The sequence below is a fragment of the Microtus oregoni genome, unplaced genomic scaffold, assembly GCF_018167655.1.
Source record: "Microtus oregoni isolate MIOR12 unplaced genomic scaffold, Mior012 000027F_ref0000203, whole genome shotgun sequence".
NCBI classification, from domain to species: Eukaryota; Metazoa; Chordata; class Mammalia; order Rodentia; family Cricetidae; genus Microtus; species Microtus oregoni.
This window is the reverse complement of record NW_024543086.1, coordinates 16,475,673-16,495,552: the sequence shown is the minus strand read 5'-3', so window position 1 is coordinate 16,495,552 and position 19,880 is coordinate 16,475,673. Positions and strand designations below refer to the sequence as shown.

Here is a 19,880-nt window from a genome sequence, read left to right as displayed (position 1 = left end):
GTTGTCCCGCTGTGTCCCCAGCCAGAAGGTGTGGACACTCAGTAGCGTGAGAGTGCTTTAGGAGCCCACAGTCAAAGCAGAAACACTGCTAACTAAGCAATTCCAGCGCTGTGGTTCGACCCACTCTGGCCTTTATGCAACTGCTTGCTCACTTTGCTACAGTTATACCAGCTGCTCCATTCTTCACAGACCCTCAGCCATTCCCGCCTCAGGGCCTGAGCACTGCTGTCCCCAACACTGGAGCCCCTGCCTGCACACTGCGCCTCACTGCTGTCCCCGACACTGGAGCCCCCTGCCTGCACACTGCGCCTCACTGCTGTCCCCAACACTGGAGCCCCCTGCCTGCACACTGCGCCTCACTGCTGTCCCCAACACTGGAGCCCCCTGCCTGCACACTGCGCCTCACTGCTGTCCCCGACACTGGAGCCCCCTGCCTGCACACTGCGCCTCACTGCTGTCTGTGACACTGGAGCCCCCTGCCTGCACACTGCGCCTCACTGCTGTCTGTGACACTGGAGCCCCCTGCCTGCACACTGCGCCTCACTGCTGTCTGTGACACTGGAGCCCCCTGCCTGCACACTGCGCCTCACTGCTGTTTGTGACACTGGAGCCCCCTGCCTGCACACTGTGCCTCACTGCTGTCACCTACTCAGAACACAGCTGCCTGTAGAGTGGCCTCCATCCCAGAGGAGAGCACAGCCTCACAGGCTAACAGATGCCTGCCTGGCACACTGCCACTGTGTTTCAGGGTCTCCTGTCCTCCCTGCTTCCATCAAAGTTTGAATTTGATCTGTTCTCACACATTTGACTCCGAGAGGTTCAGTAACCTTCCCAGTGTCACACAGCAAAGCCGTATCCTGCTTCTGTGCCTCCTAATGTCTTATCTGGTGTTCTTTCCCCCAGGTTAAAAACAGGTTCAGAGTGACAAGGAGGCAGATGTTCCTACACAGGGGGCAGGTGGAAAGCTACCTCCAGACGTGAGCTAAGAAAAAGCTGGGGCCAGCTTCTCAGGGCTCAGGAGTCACCTAACTCTGCCACTGTGGGCAAGCACCTCTATAACTCACAGCCTCAGTTTCTCTCCTAAGACAGGGGCCGTTTGGGAACAAAGACAGCAACAATCAGCTGAAGCCATGACATCTGTTTTTAGATTCCTATTGTCTGTGGCTGAGAAGGAAGCAAAGAAAACCAAGACATTCCCTGAGTAGAAAAAGAAAATTCCAAGGCTGGGCAGGAGAAGGGGGTGCCAGGGCCCAGCCCCAAGACAATTCCGCAAACTGTAAACTCAGTAATGAAGAGGCTGGGAAGCCTGAGGCCAGGGCCCAAGGCAGGAGCTGCCAGGCTGTGGGGGACAGCTAACTCTGGAATCAGGGATGGACAACTGTGCTGTCAGCTGCCAGGAAACCCATGCTTACTGCCCTGAGTGTGGGCCTGAGAACTGAGTGGGGCACCCCACCCACTGTGAGGAAGCTCCCTGGGCTTCTGAGCACTTCCAGCTACATCAAAGGACTCATGGAAAACCCACTGGATAAGTTGGGGCCAGCAATGATTAATGTGTGTGTGACTGCTCGGTCCGTGGACCTGCGGACCCCGGGACCAAAGGAAGGCAAAGGGCTCTGACAAAGTGAAATTTTGTTCCAATTTCAAAACCCTTTTATGATGTCACATACTTGGATACAGAAGTAAGTCAGCTGCAAGGCTTCTATCCCTTCCCAAACTCCTCCCTCTCCTCATCTGGACCCCAGAAAGCCAGTTGACCCGAGGAAAAATGACTTACACTTCTGTTGTGATGAATCCCGTGAGCTCTGACAGGAAGAGGAAGAGGATGAAGAGGCAGCAGCAAATGGAGACTGTGGGAAAAGAAACATGGAGTCAGCGTTAGGGGTGCAGGATGCTCCGGATAGGCGGCCAGCCCTCCCTGCCCCTCTGCCATCCTGGAGGAAAGTTAGAGGCCCCAGTATACACACAGGGTAGGGTACCTTCCCAGAGACCATCAACACCCCTGCTCACTGATGACCCTTTTACTCACGACATCACTGTGTCTCCCTTTTAACTCATGGTCTCACTGTGTCCCCCCTTTTACTCATGGCCTCAGTGTGAGCCCCCAGAAAGGCACTATTGGCCTGATTCTGTGGTAAGGGTGAGCCTCTTCACACAGGCAACAGCCCTGCTCGAGTCCTGAAGACCTCTTTGATGGGGAGGTTGGCCTGGAAGAGGCCCATGTGCTGGATGGAGGACCACAAAGGGCTCTGTCTGTCTTGAGTGCCACACACATTACAATTGCAAGTCCACAATGAACATCGGGAGATACCATGTGACCATCTAGATTTCTGGCTTCTGTGAAACACATGGCCCCTGTCCTATACTAGGTCTGAGACCAGAGTTCTCTCCCATATCGGTGAATCAAAAACTGAGGCATATTCTGCCACTGGTCTGTCCCTCCGTCTACAGCCAGTGCCCACCTTGGGATTTTTTTCAACGTTACAATAGGGCGAGAGCAGAATCACTCAGCAGAAGCCGAATAGTGGTCTGGGCTCTTTCCAGGTTAGTGATATGCAGAGCCCTGTCCTGATGCTGGCCGGTGGCAGTGGATCATGGCTCCTGGTCAACCTGCAGTCACCAGAGGGACAGCTCACACACCAAAGAAGCTGCCAGGCTGAGAGGAGTTGTGCCACGGACTGGAACTGACCGTTTCTACTTGCACTATTTTGAACTTAGAGCAGGATTCCTGGGACACAGCCTGTATGTAACGATAGAGAAGCATCTCTGTCCACGTCCGTCTGTCTGCCACCTACCTAACTTCCTATCTGTCCAGGAAAGACAAGCATTATTGAGCTTGCCACATGCCCATGGTGATACATTAACAAACCACTCCACCATGGCACCAGCCTAATGGGGGCTCTGCTGAAAAAATGCAGGCTGAGCGAGAAGAGACTGGGACCCCCTATCCTTTATGGTCAAGGCACCTAGAAAGACTCCCAAGAATCTGGGCTGTAAGGGAAAGAAGGAACATCCCCAAACTGCCTGATGAGTCTAGCCACATAGAGATGGGGACTGGAATTCTCATAACTTCTGCCCCACTTTGAAGGAGCCGTATAGACATGGCATTTAAACGCTTTACTTTGGGGTAAAATAGAGACTATGTGCATATTATCAACAAGAAAAAGCTCCAAATGGGCAATAGGCACATGAAAATATTAATATACATAAACATAATATTAATAAGTGACAGGATATATTACACATATTACGTAGTACACACACGCACGCGCACGCGCGCGCTCACACACAATGTTGGCAGGCCTGGTGGTCCACACCTACAAGCCCAGCATTTAGGAGAAGAACTCAGGTGAGAAGGACTGCCCAGATTTCAAGGCTAGCCCAGACTTCACAGCAAGTTCCAGGCTAGCCAGGACAGTCATGAACATAACAAAGAGCATATATCCACATACATATGTGCAGATATACGTACTCTGAACCCCCATTCACTCTACATCGATGGCAGTAGACAGACACCCTTCTCAGTCATGCCTCACACCCTCAGCAAGCTGTGAACAGCCTCAGCTCAGACTGCGGCCTTGTTTTGTCCTGTTCATGGCATGCAGACTAAGCTCAAATATCCTTTCTGGCTGCGGAATAAGCACCCCTAGGGTGGCTCAGCTACTGACCCTGGCTCCTGGTCTCTCAGCCCTACAGTGGAAGTTACTGCCCCTTGGGGGAGAATCTGCCAGTAGGCAGAGCATCCTGCAGCTGGACCCTTGCGCCTTTCTGTCCAGTGCCACCCAGGACCCACATTTTGTCACACCAGCCACTGGGATGCTGCAGTAGACGACACAAGGAGGTTTTCTGAGGGTCACTGCTGACTTTTCTAGCTGCCCTCCCCACTCCATGCTTGCAGATACACCCCGAAGTCCTAATTACACACATTGTGGTGGGAGGAAGGAGACTGAGAAGGCCTTTCTCTGAGACCTGTGTGCTTACTCGAGGCTTGGCCCAAAGCCTGGTTAACCTAGCAGGTAGACAGGATAGCTCAGCTGAGTCCACGTCCCACATGTCCTTCACTGCGTAAGTGCACTTGGCTCCTGTCTCAGACTGGGGAACTGGAGGTGAGGTCTTGGTACCGCTGTAGCCTCGGTGTGTAACTCCAGTGTGGGCTCGGAGAAGGCACGGTGAGAAACCGTGAAAGCAGGTAGCAAGTATTCCAACCAAGGCCTTCAGACCTCAAAGGCTGGATGAAGGCTTTCAACCCATGTTTGGGCAAGGCTTGGAGGCTCTCTGACTCCAGACTTCTAAAACTGACTCAGGCCCTGGGCAGTTGGAATGTAACCCCAGGAGATGCTTACTAGTAGGAAGCTGGGTGCTGCCAAGTTGAGGGGGGCAAGACCTGAGACCTTACAGCCTGCGAGAAAGTCAAGGAGTCTGTCCAAGGTCACATAGCCGGGTAAGGGAGAAGGCGCAATCCAAAGGCTGACGTTCAAGCCCCAGAATTTCACCGTCTCCTTCAGCTATTAATAGCAGTCGTCCCACAGCGTAACGCAATGGAGCATGCCTGAGCTGGCCTGCCTGGCTCGGCCGTGCGAGCCTCAAGGACGAAGACCAAAGCCCATTCATCAGCACTGTCCCAGCACTTGGCACAGGGCCTGGCCCTAGGTCCAGCTTAATAAATATTTGTGCACTAAATGGTAGCTAAGGGCTGGCTTCCCATGTCTCAGACCTTCCCCTTGTGTGATGAAATGCTCATCAGACTGTGTTCCTGAGCGCTTCCAGGCAGAACTTCTAAACAGTTGAAAATGTACATCCCCTTGACTCAGGGTTCCTTCACCCTGGAGAACTACCTCACAGCGATGGCCACAGAAGAGTCAAAGACAATAGGCTGTAATCAGGCTGGCCACCCTCAGGGCCACGGGTCAGCCAGGCAATGACACAGGAGCAGGCTGGATAGAAGGCAGAACTGTTGATGGAGTTGGGAAGGGTGTGTCCAGTGTTCAGCAACAGAGATTGGGGGGGGGGGGGAATAGTTTGCACAGCTGTCCCTAGTGTGCAGGACAGTGGTGTAGGTACATCCTGGGCTTTTAAGAGTACACATACCCCGATTGCTCAACAGGTTAGATAAGGCAAGGCTGCAGAAATTGGCAGGGAGGCTGGGCTGTGCGTGGTGGCATGGAGGGGGCAGGAGCCTCGTTTCTCACAGTCTGAGCAAGTCATTTTCCTCCCAGGGGAAGCACCCAGCTGCTTGGCTTCCTGGGTCACACACTCATAGGTGAGTAGTGGGCTGCTGGGAGTCACTCCGGCACTGAATGAGGGCTCATGTGCCCCACCCACTTGCCCAGGGACACACGGATGCTAAATAGGATGAAGTCGACTGTGGCTGACAGGAAGGCCTGCGAACCCCAGGCAGTGCTCTCCTCTCTACACCTGGAGAAGGTACATGCTGCTTTACAGAACCCGGGCAGAGGGAGGGCTGAGAGCTAGCTGGAGTGGTGGGGATCTCCAAGGCCACCAGTCTACCCAAGAGGGGACTCCAGGCTGATCACCTGACCTCTGTTCACACAAGGCTGAGGCAGCTGTGAGATTCTCTGTCCCATACCAGGCATGTCGGGGGCCACCCAAGACCTAATCCTGACTGTCCCTTCTGTAAACAGTGATATTCTGGATGAGTCACTTCCCCTTTCTGAGCATCGGAGAGATGGAGACATGAAGCCAAAGTGCTCCTTCCCACTTACTCAATGGTGACTTTGGTTTGCTCTGAGTACTATTTTATAGGGACGTTTTCTGTGGAACCGTAATGGATGCAAAGCCAGGACCGTGCCCACACAGCCTCTCCCGGCTGCCCCTGTTCACACCTGACAAAACCATAGCACTTTGTCACACTGTGTCAGCGAGGAGGAATTCGCGCTGTTGCTATGCTCCTATCCCCACCACAGCCTTTACTCAGGTTTCAGCCTTCCCAGGAAGGCTGCTTCTGTTCCAGGAACAGATCCTGGATCCAACCAAGCACTGACTCCTCTTGAGTCCTTCTCTTCCCTCAGCTTTTCAAGGCCTTGTCCCTCCGGCAGTGCGCTGCCGTGGTATCTGACAGAAGACTTCAAGCAATGTTTTGTCAGTCCGCAGGCTGTAGTTTAACGGGGAAGACCCCCAGTGGCAAGGTGTCTCTGTGCGTCCCTCAGGCACCCATACATTCACATGACCAATTGCGGTTATTCCAAACTCCCTCAAAGGCTGAGCTGTCATCTCCAGGTTTCCCTGCAGGAAAGCTACCATCTTACATTTCTATTCTCTTTTCCTTGGTAGTAAGCTGCTAAGTCTAACCCACACTAGAGGAGCAGAGGGAAGGAGTATTCATGGGGGTTACCAGAACTCTTTAGGGAGTTTGTCTCCCCTCCCCAGTTCCTTTATCACAGGCTCAAAGGCCTTTCCTCTAATTCTCCGGGTTCCAAACCAACAGCGTCACTATTGGCCTTATGCTCCAGGTTTGGTCCTTGAGTCCTCTCGTCCTGCTGACACAACTGCCAGGCTCCAATCAGACCTTCCCTGCCTGGTGTTGCAAATGGCCACTTGTCTGAGATGCCCTGGCTCCTTTGATTTGAACCAAGTCAGCGAGTTTGTGAATTCTTTTAGTGACTAAAATAATTAACAATTCAAATAATTTCAAAGGCAGAAAGGTAAAAGTAGGCCTCCCTCCCACCTCCAATCTGCTTGCTTAGATTTTTCTTTCAGTTCTTATTTTATTTAAATTTTTATTTATTACTATTATTGCTTGATGATGATGATGATGACGATGGTGTGCCTTTCTCTCCTTCCCCGTGGCTTCTGAGGCTCTAACTCAGGCCAGCAGGCTTGTATAGCAATGCTTTCACCTGCTGAGCCATCTCACTGGCCCTACCCTTAGATTTTAGGATTGCTGGCATTTTGAGAACGGGGCCCAGGTCTGAACAGGCGATTCACGTTTCACGTGTACTTCTCCATACAACACATCTTCAGAGCCATCACACAGGGCCAGGGGTGGACTTCCCACCTAGAGTGCACGTCAAGGCTCAGAGTTCTGGATTTAGACACACAGTTTTAGATGTAGGAGACATAGCTTAGTGGTAGAGGGTCAATCTCTAGCACTGTAAGAAGGGAAAAAGAAACCCTTTTGGATTTTGAGATTGGGGATCCTTAACCTGCACTGATATTTTTCTGCATCCTTCCAGACACAGATGGTTCGACCTTGTGGGGTTGTACAGCAAGGATAGAGACGCTATGTAGAAAGAGGTATAGGGCCCGTGGGATGCTGGGCACGCCTTCTATCCCACCGGACTTCCTTCTGTCCTCCTTGCTCCAGAGTTCTGCACAGGGTAGAAGCAAGGCTATGTGGGGAGCAGACAGAGGGCTGGGTACCGGTGGGAAGGGCAGTTACTCACTGATGGCACCAGTGTACGTCGGTTGCGTGAGGTCCTTGGGCACCTTCCTGTAGATGTCAAACCTGTGGAGAAGAAACAGGAACTAGACAGGTGTAGAGTACAGGCCTAGAGGCCGAGGCTGGGGGTTCTGGTGCAATGCGACCTGGGTCAGTAACCACAGCTCTTACCAAAGAACCCCTTCCACCCTCCCCTGGTCTCCTCCTGGTCTCCTCTTCTGTGATGAAACGCCATGAGACCAAAAAGCAAGCTGGGGAGGAAAGGATTTATTTCCTGCTTACTGTTCCACATTCCTGTTCACTGTCAAAGGAAGTCAGGACAGGAACTCAAACAGGAGAGGAACCTGGAGGCAGGAGCTGATGCAGAGGCCATGGAGGAGGGGAGGGGGCTACTTACATGGCTTGCTTAGCCTGCTTTCTTATAGAACCCAGGAATGGTACCACTCACAATGGGCTGGGCCCTCCTGCATCAATCAGTTAAAAGAACGCCCTGCAGGCTTGCCTGTAGCCGGATCTGATGGAGCATTTTCTCTATTTTCTCTACTCTCAGATGACGAGCTTGTGTCAAGCTGACATAAATCCAGCCAGCAAGCCAGCATACCTACGTGTCCCTCCACTGTATCCCGTCATCGCGTCTCTACGACACGACTCAAGCTCATGACAAACAATTTTAGCTACTCATACATTTACACTCATGCACATTTCTTGGTGGGTCTCAGCTCTGTTGGAATGTAACGTATTCCTGAGGACAAAGGGCCTTGTTAGGTCTTGTCCCCTAGTATGGACTGACAGACAGGTAGTAAGCGCTGGCCTAGTAACTGAACCAAACATCTGGGTCTAGGGGACCAGCGGGGGCTCTGTGTCTTTGGAGTTACACTACACACTGCTTTCTTGTTCTGTGCCACCTTTTCATTCCTTCCTCTTCTTCTTCCTCCACCTCTCCATCCTGGTCCACCGTCTCCATCTTCCCTGCCAGCTCCTACCTACAGGATGAGTTAGGGTCAGCTGGAGGTAAGGCTGGCTCTGCCTCTGGTTTCCTCCCTAGTCTTTCTTTTCTGAGCACACCACCAGGGCCAGGGAAGTCCTGGGATGTGATGGGGGAAATGTGGAGCCTTGGAATCAAACGGACACAGATTTAATCCTCATCATCTTGCCCTTGGCTAGGACTCTGGAATTGGATTTCTCTGGTTTCAATCCTGGTAAATGCTCTTTCTTACAGTGTAACTACTTCCCAAGGCCTCAGTTTCCTCAACTACCCACACAGGGCAACTCCTGCTAAACCCTGCAAGGCGAATGAGAAGTAAGAAAGCCCCTCTGTGATGGATTTGGTGCGGTGTCTCCATGGGGACTTCCACACACTTGGCTTCCTTTCTTTCCCTTGGCCAGGGGCAGCAGGCTGAATCCAGTCTCTTAACGGAGCTTTGTCAGCAGGGTCCTCGCTCCACACACCCTCAAGCTAGAAGGCGGAGCTTGACCCCAGGGAAAGGCCAGTGCACAAGAAGCCCCATTCCTCTTTGGTGATTGGGAAACCAAATGCGCCTGCTAAACCTTTGAGTCAAGGCTGGTGCCAACTCTGCTAATTACACACGAGCCACCCGTCTGCTACGGCCTCAAGGGATTAGAAACTCCAGTGGGATGCCACTTTCTCTCCTGTCGGCTCTGTGCTCAGCTGTTAGGGTTGGGGCGTGACCAAGCAGCTGGGAGGTCTGCACGAGTCAAGCACCTCACTCCTCAGTGACACACCTTTTACCAAACCGTGTGCTCAGTCATTACCCAGCACTTACATTATCTTGGGCATAGCACTTAACTTCTCTGGACCTTCCCAACTTTGTAAATGCAGGAAGGTCGGTGACGCATATAAAGCTCTTAGAACCATGCCTAGCATTCTGCAAGTGCTCAGAGTTTGTTGGTCCTCTAGTTAACCCTCACTTGACCCATCAGGTCCCTACGACACTCTGAGCCGTCTTAGTCAGTCTGACCTGTAAACATACAGCTTGCCATCAGAGACAAAAAAAAAAAAAAAAGTGGACAGGAAAATTCATGAAGCAGTGGTTCTGAACGTGGGGATCACATACCAGAAACCCTGAATATCAGATATTCATATTACAATTCATAACAGTAGCAAAATTACAGTTATGAAGTAGCAATGAAATAATTTTATGGTTGGGGGTCACCACAACATGAGGAACTGTATTAAAGGGTCGCAGCAGGAAGGCTGAGAACCACTGTCAGAGTTCGGGTGGGTCAGCTAGAGACACGAGGGCCTGAAGAAGGGCCCTTAAGTCCCAGCAAGGCTTTCTAGAGGAGGTGATGTCTGCACAGAGAAGACTGTCACAGGGCATGAAGACAGCAAAGACCAAGAACCCGATACAAGCAGGGTTACTAGGATGCTGTGTTTTATTTTGGGGAGCAATGGGGTGAAAGTGAGAAGAGGCAGAGAGGTCCCATGAAGAGCTCCCAGTGGCCGGCCATGGCCAAGGCCCCCAGGTCGGGTGCTACTGTACAAGCCTATCAGAGGACTCACAGGGAGGCAGCAGACTGGGGAGGAAGAAACCCAGTTGGGTGTAAGTGGTTTAGACTCACAATGGATCCAATACAATCTTTCCACCTGGCGGTGGCGTGAGAGTGACATGCATTTAGTAGGGACCCTTTACTTTTGGTCATTCGCTCGGCTGGCCATCTCCCTCAGTGTTGCACAGTGCACAAGCAACCCCCACAGCTTCATTCCCAGCTCACAGGTTTATAGACGCGTGATTCAGGAAGCGCCCATAGGGCACCAGGCCGAGGTGTGGGCTTAGGGTGGCTGGATGCTCTGAGTTTTTGAGAAAAGACCCTGGATTTGGAATTGCACATGGAATGCCCCAATTTTCAAATGTTTGACAACACAATGCCAAGACAAAGAACTGTTTCTAGACAGACAGGGCTCAGGAGCCCATCAATGACTCTGTGGGCTGAAGAGATGCAGGACATGGACAGCCTACATGGGCAGGGTGGAAGCTGTGTGGGACTCCTGAGATGACCAGAATAACAAGCTGCAGGCGGGGAGATGGTCTTAGAAATCCCTGTCCATTGCTGGGCATCAGTTTCCCTGGATGAAAGCAAGGAGGTACACAGATCCGACAGGTTCCTTTCAGCTGAAGGCAGACACAGTAGCAGTGCCCTCTGGGAGCTACAACCCATCCCGTTTCTGGCCATGTCACCATCAGGGCCCCACGGGCAAAAGCAGCCTCGTGGTTTGGAATATGTGACCTAGTGTTTCAAAAGCAGGAGTCTGCAGTTCGCTAGAGGGTGCTTAACACAAGCAAGAAGTGGTGGTGGAGGATGGGGTATCAGAGTCTGGGCAAGAATGGGGGTTAAAGGGGGTGAAGGGAACTGGAGGGAGACTGGCAGGGCCCTGGGGCCTCAGCATTAGGGTGAGAAGTGCCAGTGCAGATGGCTGACTGGAAATAGAGGCAAGAGTGTGAACTTACCACCTCGGTATGTACAGCCACATGGAAAAAGACACATGTATGTACACACGCCACATGTATGCATAAACCTTCCCGAGCTCTTTTCATAGGCAGGGCCCACAAGGCACAAGGACATGGCCAACAACCAAAAACCTTTTTACAAAGGAATCAGAAATGGCTCATTTTTTAGCTGGGTGGAGAAAGCAAGATAAGGCAGGAGCACCTTCCTAGGTCAGCACTGTGGAACGCTGCCCTCCAGGTGAACGTGGCCATCACTCTCCTGAAAGCACATCAGCTGTGATGACCTGAGGAGATCCTCAATAGATGATCTCATTCATGCTCTACCATGGAGGGAAGGGTGGGATCACCAGGCGGTGGGATCACCAGGCGGTAGGATCACCAGGCTCTGAGCTGCTCCGGGTTCAAGGGGCATGCACCAGTCACCTGGGCCCACCTCAGTGATTAGGGATACTGGGAGATGGGAAGCCACAGGTAAGTTTAGGTAACTTCTCACCCATGTTTCCACACTCCTATAAGTAACCCCAATGAATCCTATTGGTTCTCCAAGATAAGCTCAGAAGAGGCTGCTTATTTGGTCTGTTGCCAGTGCCCTGTTTGGGGTGAACAGATGTTTGTGTCTCCCAGGAAAAGTGAATGTAATGGTAGGAACTTCCTCTAACAAATTGGGGGGGGCGGTGTTAAAGAGACATGAGGTGTAAAACGGCCCCCATTGGCCAGAGGAAAACCAACGTGAGACTCAAAATGATAGTCAGAGGTCAGCCTTGGGGAAGCAAGAAGTCAAGAATCCATGTGGCTTCTGAGGAAGAAATGAGTAAGGCAGAAGCAGGAGAGGAACCGGATACCGGTGTAGCTTCAAAGCACCTCCCCATTAAACACTAGTTAGAAAGTGGGGGGAGGAACTTGGCAGACAGCATGCCGAGCAAAGAACGTTAAAGCCATCAGGATGGAGACGAAGTCCTCATGTGATCTGCGCGGCATCACCTCGGTGGGCATCTTGTCCACCTGGACATCTCAAACTGATCCTGAGGAAGCCACTGCAGAAACGACAGCTGCCCAGCGTGTGTCCCAAGTGGGAGGTTATGAGGGACAAACAACATGGGGACTGTCACAAATGAGAGAAGTGTGGGGCATAATGATAAACTTAGTGTGGGACCATTTTAGATTCCTTTTGCTGGGAAAAAGAGTCATTTGGGTAAGCTCCGCAGTGTCGCTGGTAACACCATATAATAATGCTATTGGTCCCGTTTGGACAGTGGCATTACGGTTACATCTGACAGTTTTTTATGGCTGTGATAACGTACCAGAGAAAATCAGCTTCAGGGAAGGAAGATTTGTGTTGGCTCAGGGCTCCAGGTCTCAGTCTGTTTGGTTGGTTCTGCCACTTAGGCCCTAGGGTGCACTAGAACATCTCTCAGTGTGGGAAGCAGGTGGCAGAGGAAGATGCTTGCCTCGTGGTTATTGGATAGATGATGCACGGATGGATGGATGGATGGATGGATGGGAGGATGGATGGACAGACAGACAGATAGAAGCACAATCCTAATTACTCTTATTAAGTAAAAACCTGGAGTCAGATATTAGGGTGAAAGCTGAAAGATCAGTGAAGTAGAGCAGCAGCCAACAGAGAGACTTCTTACCTCTATGAATCTTCAGGCCAAATGGTGCAGGGATCCTGTCTCGACCTCCCTAGTGCTGCGATTAAAGATGTGCACTACAACCACCTGGTTCTGTTTCTCTTTTGGACTTGTTCAATTCCATGTAGTTCAAGATTGTAGTGGCATTTCCAATGTATTTTAATAAATAAAGACTGCCTGAAGATCTGAGAGTAAAACAGTCCCACAGGTCAGCCTTACAGACCAGATTATGGTAATACACACCTTTAACCCCAGTAGCCACACTAGTTGCCATAGAAATCAGGTGGTGCATGCCTTTAATCCCAGTGGTGTACGCCGTGATCCCAGCCCTAGAGAGAAATATAAGACAGGGCGAGACAGCTCTCAGATGCAGTCTCCTTCTGAGATTCCAGGAGGTAGGATCGCCATTTCAGACTGAGGTCGAGGTAAGAGCCAGTGGCTGCTATTTTGCTTTTCGGATCTTCAGGTTGAACCCCAATTTCTGACCCTGAGCTTTTATTAATCGTGTATCCCAGGATGGCCTTGAACTCCTGATCTTCCTACTTCCTCCTCCCAAGTGCTGGATTAAAGGTATACACCACTTCTGCCTGGCCTCTATGGTTAACTAGTGGCTAGCTCCATCCTCTGATCTCCAGGCAAGCATTATTTGTCAGAAACAAAATATCACACCACAGATGATAGATAGATAGATAGATAGATAGATAGATGGATGGATAGATAGATAGACAGACAGACAGACAGACAGACATATAGAATGAATACAAGGGACCAGGGACAAGATTCCCTTCCAGGACACACCTCAGTGACTTACTTTCTCCAGCTCATTCCCAGCTCTTAAAATTTTCACTTCATTCCAACAGTCCCTTGAGCTAGGAACTCACGAGTGGGTGAGTCCACAGACGACACTAGAGCCCTCATATCCAATCTCCTCTAACCCTGTTGTCCTGTGGACCAAGCCTTTAAGCAAAGGGCCTCTGGGGACATTATAGATCCAACTAAGACATGACGTAAGATGTTGACCTTTGGGGACACTTAAGTAAGGGGCACATGAGACCTCTGTGCTATTTTTGCAATTTGGGGGTAAGTACAAAATTATTTCAAAATGGATAAAGATATTTTTAAAATTCAAATGGAAAAAAATTGAAAGGAAGCCACCAATTAAAATTCCACCTTAGTCTGTTTTGGGAAGAAGCTGGGTCCCTGCAGGCACCTGAATTAGAGGTGTGTTTTAATACATGCTTGCTCCGTGTTGGGTAGCAGCTGCACTTACAGCTTGTTGGGGCAGCACCAGGGACAGGAAGGTATCTAATTAAGCTGTAACAGGGCGGTATGACCTGGACCAAGGCACAGGAGGCAAAGCTCTAGTAAGAGTGATACCAAACGGCCACTTCCAGTCCAGGCTGGGCCCTTTGACATATATATTTAGCGTTGTCATAGCAACCCTGGCAGGCACTGGAGTCCCACTCTCCTGGGGAGATCTGAGGCTCAGGTGGAGGGAACCCGCTCAACATCACTGAGCTCCGGTCAGCAGTACTGATCCTGGTGCTTTGTCCCCAAGCCATCGTCTTTCCACCACCCCACACTAGCGGGAAGTGAGCTAATGCTCCCTCACTTAGACAGAGGTCCCAAGGCTTCGTTCATTTCCTTTTCCAAGGATGCTGCCTGGCAGGCGAGAGGAAATCTCAGAAATCCCTCATTCATTCAGCAAACATGTCCTAAACATGTAAACAAGTACTGTATCCTGCAATGTTTTAGAAGGTAGGGGAAAGTAACTGCCAAAGTAAATATGGTCCCTGCCCTCAAAAAGCTGCCAGCCTCATAAAGCTTTGGGCTCCTCAGCAGAGGTCACCTGAACACAACATGTGACAAAGATCTATTCCCACGCAATAGACAAGCTGGAGAGGGGCAATGGGGTAGAGGGAGAACAGAAAAAGAACCTGGTTTCAGAGGTGACCACAAGACAAGTGAGTCAGGAGTGACTGTCCCTGGGAAACTGGGCCACCATGAGGCTAGTGAGAGGCCCGGGCATGTGACCGACGAGGAAGTGAGCAGTGCATCCTCTCTGGCTTGAATTAGTCAGGCTCTTGAGAGGTGATGCCATCAGTCTTGACCACCATGCCTCAGAGAATGTGGAGGAAAGGGTGAAGAGAAAGGGAGGGAAACGGGAGGGATGCTTGCTGCAGCCTTGGTGCTAAGGCTACCTGTGTTCTCATTTGTCTCAGGACCAACCTGAGGCAGGTCTTGTCTCATTTCACACATGGAGATGAGAGAGGCTCATGGTTTGGCTAAATTCACACACAAAGTACCTCGGCAGGGATCTGCATGAGGCCTTTCACATTCTCACCGATTCTTCTGGATGCAGAAGAACACAAGTCACTCTAGGGGAAACCCTTAGGAAGAAGGTTCACAACCGTCATTGTTCAGTCTCACACAGAGAAAGATGAAGGGTGTGCTCATTGTGAACCTCTACTGAAATCACATGCTTCTTCCCTGCCCTTCCCTTTGCCTGGAGTTTAGTCTTTGCCTTGCAGCCAATGAAGAGATCAACACAAGAATGAGGCCCAGAACTGGGCAGGCTGAAATTAAAGAAAGAGAACAACCCAGACAGGAAGAAGCCTAGCCTGGTGCAGATGCCAACAGGATGGGAGCAAGAAATAGAGTGGGCAGGCCAGACCTTGACCACCTGCTCAACACTCACCAAGGCGAGCTCTAGGAGTGTCCCTGCAGCTACCCTATGTCACCTGCTCAACTTAGGAGAGAAACTAGGGGCCTAGAGCAGAGTAACTGACCCAATTTAAGTATTTAAAACAGAGCTTGGCATGGCAGTATACACCTATAATACTAGTTACTCAGGATGCTGAGGCAGGGGGATTGCTTGGCTCAGCAAAGGGCCAATTAAAAATGTGTAGGTGTGGATCCATGATATTAGTTACTTTTCCTGTTGCTGGGAGAAGAGCAGCAGAAGGTTTTATTTTGGTTCACAGTTCGAGGGCACATAGTCTGTTACATAAGGAAGGCGGGGCAGCAAAGCATGAAGCAGAGAAGGAGAGGGAATGCTTCCTCCTCATTCAGTCCAGCATTTCAGGACTTTGGGATCATGCCATCTGCCCACATTCAGGGTGAGTTTTCCCTGCCCAGCTAAACTTTCTGGAAACATCTTCACTGACACACCCAGATGTACATTTTCATGGTGATGCTAAACCCCATCAAACTGACAATCAAGATTGGTCATCACACCTTGGCAGCTTTTGTGTCCTATAAAAGATGTCTGCCGGGGATTCTCAGGCAGGAATAACAGTGTCTCCCAGAGACGTGGGACACAGAGACAGTTGGGTCACTGCTGTTAGGGTTGGGGTGGTATTAGTACCTAGTGGGTTGAGCCTGGGGATGCTTCTGGCCTCCTAGCTGCACACACAGCTGCAGGAGCAGAAATGATTATACCCTGTGTCCACAGGCCTGCAGTTGAGAAAGCCTCGTGGACTAGAACATTACAGAAGGGGGCTCATTTCCTCAACCATCCTGAGTTCTCAAGAGGTCACAGAGGCCGCTCTCCTTCTGCTAATGGAATCATAGCCATGGCCCTAAAGACCCCACAGACACCAGGATTTGGGAATTAGCATTCTTTCTTAAAAATTCTGGTCTTTTCATTCTGTGTCTAAAAAAGCAAAGTTTCTGTGGAAAAACTAGACAAAGTAACCTATATAAAAAGGTCGACCTGCCTGGGCCAACCTTATGCCCTGCTAAGCATGCCACCATTCCACAGTGCACTGTGCAACCCCCTTTTCCCCCTCCCCGCCATGCTAAGAAGATAACAGCGCGTGGGAACATACGTCAACATGAGCACGGGGAATCAGTGGGAAACAGGATTTACTTCACAGAAATCCAGGCTGCAATCCACCTCCAGCCTATAGAGAGAGGGGGCTGCAGCCCGACCCAAAATAAACACACACGCCTTCTCTGCTCCCAGGCAAGGGAAGCACCACTGGGAGGGTGGTCTGACTTCATCGGTGACTTCCTTCCACAGAATGCCTCAGCTGTGCTATTTTAACTGCATGCTCGGCCTCACTTCTCCCTGCCCTGCAGCTGAATCTCCACAGCTATGTGCTTTGCTGGGTGTGGGCAGCGCCAGGGCAGAGGCTGTGAAATCAGACGACATTTAGGAGGGTCATTTGTCCCAAAAATCGTGTGAACACACTTAGCTGGACCTTTGGCCTGATCAGCCCTGCCCACTGGCCTGGCAAAGCCCTTGGCAGGGGGCCAGGGAGTGAGGTAGAATGTGCACACCTGTCTCTTTTTGGGCATTCTTTCACCTCACAGAGCATCAGCAGGGCAGGGGTGAGTGAACACGATGCGCACAGGGATGCTGGGCACAGGTAAATGGGCATACCTTGGCCTGGTGGGGGCAAAGGGAAAGTGAGCCTTGGAACCACTGTGGCTTCCACCCTACAGGAATCCCAAATGGTCAGTCTATATACTACTATACACTTCTACCACCATCTGCTGTGGAGGGAACGAAAACTTGTCTGTCTCCAGCCCAGGCCAATGAGCTGACACCCCCTATGCTGAGGGCTCACCGTGCTCCAGACCCCGCCCCCTGTGCTGAGGGCTTACTGTGCTCCAGGCCCCGCCCCCTGTGCTGAGGGCTCACTGTGCTCCAGGCCTTACACTATGCTCTTTATCTCACTACTTTCCTAACCCTGTGTGTCATGTGTCTCCCTCCTCCCACCGGCACCCTGATTCAGAGCAAGAATTCGAACTCAGTTTGCTGAAAGACATCTGCTTTCTACCCCAGCTGCCATACAGCTGCCTGGAGGAGGGGATGGGTTGAGGGTGGAGGAAGAAGGCCAGTGTGATGGCCGACACAGATTGCTGTGTGATGAAGACACTAACACAGATAAGGCTTTCTCCCTCCAGCTCAGCCTTTGAGCTATCACCATGATGGATGCCTGGTACCCACACTGCGCCCTCCAGCTTTAGCAGTCTCCACTTCTGCCCCATCATCCTACACGTGACCTCCCAGAACACCCTTTTTGACCACAGAGTCCCGGCCTTTCCTCTCCTTCCCACAAACACCAAGTGTGGCTGAGGAGGAGGAGGTATGGTGGTGGCAGCCACACACCTCCCTCAGCCTCCACCCGGCTATGCTGGGCCAAGTTGACTTTGTCCCTGACTCTTCCCTGGGTCTTGCAAGGCCTGGCCCATTAATTACCAGGATTTTCCAGGTAAAAAATGTGAAATAGCATCAGTACAGGGCTGCTCACCAGAGCGTCAGTTACAATAGCAAGTATCGGGAGCCAGGCCAAATCTCCAAATCCCAGGCAAAGGAGGTGGACAGCGCACGGGCTAGAGGGCACCCACAAAGTGGTATGTACACTAAGGCAATGGGTCAGTGTTAGGTCACTTCCTCCCAACTTCCTCTGGGTCCAGCTCACTTCCCAACCAGACCACCACTAGCGTGTTTGCAGACACGGACAGGCTGGTTCTAAGACTCAACACCAACACGAAAAAGTCATACAACAGTCGAAGTCCCAGCTCTGAAAGAGCAAACAAACAAACAAACAAAAACCTTTTTGGTGTCTTCCTAAAACAAAAAACAAAAGACCTCAGCTCACGAAGATATTTTTATTTTCTTCTAGGTTTACAGCTAGTCCTGCCGTGGCCGCGCTGTCTGAGCCGCGCAGTCTTGGCATGCGCACTGCGAGTCGGCCATGTTGTACCTGGCAGTGCCACATCCCTTGTGATCTGAATAGCGTCCTGCTTTGTGGATATTTTGTACATACTTCTGTGTCTGTGGCCATCTCGATTGTTTTCCTCTTTCAGTCCCTAAAATAAATCTCCCTGCGTGCTCACACACCCAGCCCTGTGTAGGAGTAAGCAAATCTTCGTGATCTGAGACCAGGTGGAACTTTTAGACTCTCTAAAGTACACTCCGTGAAAGAAAGAGCTGATGAATCAGGCTTCATCAACGCTAAAAACGTCTGCTCTCCGAAGAAGAGATGTGCTTAAAAGGAACACAGAAAAGCCATGAGGTGGAAAAAAACACACACGCACGTCAATCTTGTGTCTGATAAGACTTGAGTCCAGGCTAAAGAATTCTCAAAATACAGTAAGTGAAAGCGTTGCACTATGAACATCGGGCAAAGGATTTGATTAGATATTTCCTCAAAGACTTACTGATGTCAAAAACCACCTGAAGGGATGCTAGCGTCAAAGTTACTGGGGAGGAATCAAAATGGAACCACAGTGAGCTGTCACTATACCTATCCGGAAAGCTGGAACTACATTTCAACCAAGCAGCAGGATCTCTCCTGCACTGTCATTGAGAACACAAAATTGTGTGGCCATCTGGGAAGAATCCAGCAAGTTCTTTAAAAGCTAAACATCTACCTTCCTGTCACCGTAAAGGCATACTGGGTAATTTATGAAAAGAGGCGTATTGGAGCACACAATTCTATCCACAATCACAGGGCCACCTGGCCACTTCTGATGGGCCGTGTGCTAGGTCACACCATGGTGGAAACAGGGCAAGGAGAAGTTTCCAGGAAGGAGGTGTGTGTGTGAGATAGATAGATGGAGAGGTGCCAGATTTCTTTATGATCCCGTGCTCCCTGGAAAGGTATTCCTTTATGATCACGTGCTCCCTTGGTCACTAGTACAGTCCCTTAAGACCTTGACTCGTTCCCATGAAACCAGCCTGAGCCTCAGACCACAAGGAGTCACAGAAGGACTGACCTACTCTGAAGAAGTGGGGCACTCACTGATTCCACGGACCTAGCCACCCGCCAGTCCCTCTGATGCCTGCACACTGAGGCACTGACCCTTACAAGCTGCAGTGCAGTTAAACTGCCTTGAAACCATAGCACACACTCACTGTATGACCTGGACATGCCACCCCAGGCGTGTGCCAAGGAGATATGAAGAACTACACGTACTCAGTGTGTCCATGGACATGGTAGTATGCAGTATCCATGAAGTGGGACACTGTACTGATGGGTGCTCATGACTGATTCTCAGAAAGCATACTGGATAAAGGCAACAAGGTTCAGACAGTGTGATTTCACCCACAGTAGAGTCTAGAAAGTACAAATCACTCTAGAGCCCCAGCAGATGGCAGGTGGGAATGAAGGAAACTCCAGTGAGTGATGAACACAGTCATCATTTGGATTGTGATGATGTCATGGCGTGCACATATCAAACTGTACAAAGGTGACACATAACTATGTGTCATGTACGGGCTAGTAAATCTGATAACAGACATGTCTGTAACATATCAGATAGTGTAATAAAATCCAGGCCTTCCAAACAGCATCCCAAAACCACAGCCCCTGCTGACCATCTTTCAACATTCTGAAAACCAGGGAGTAGGGAAAATGCTTATCT

The 19,880-nt window shown here is 50.7% G+C and overlaps 1 protein-coding gene across 1 annotated transcript in view; it reads right to left on the bottom strand.

Moving 5' to 3' along the window:
• The window catches only part of Ergic1 (endoplasmic reticulum-golgi intermediate compartment 1), a 97,113-nt gene that overhangs the window by 42,604 nt on the left and 34,629 nt on the right, over positions 1-19,880 (bottom strand). Inside the window, exons 2-3 of the mRNA XM_041676604.1 lie at positions 7,401-7,462; positions 1,775-1,847 (exon numbers count right to left, since the gene is read on the bottom strand). Coding sequence (XP_041532538.1) covers positions 1,775-1,847; positions 7,401-7,462 — 135 coding nt within the window. The remainder of the gene's footprint in view (positions 1-1,774; positions 1,848-7,400; positions 7,463-19,880) is intronic.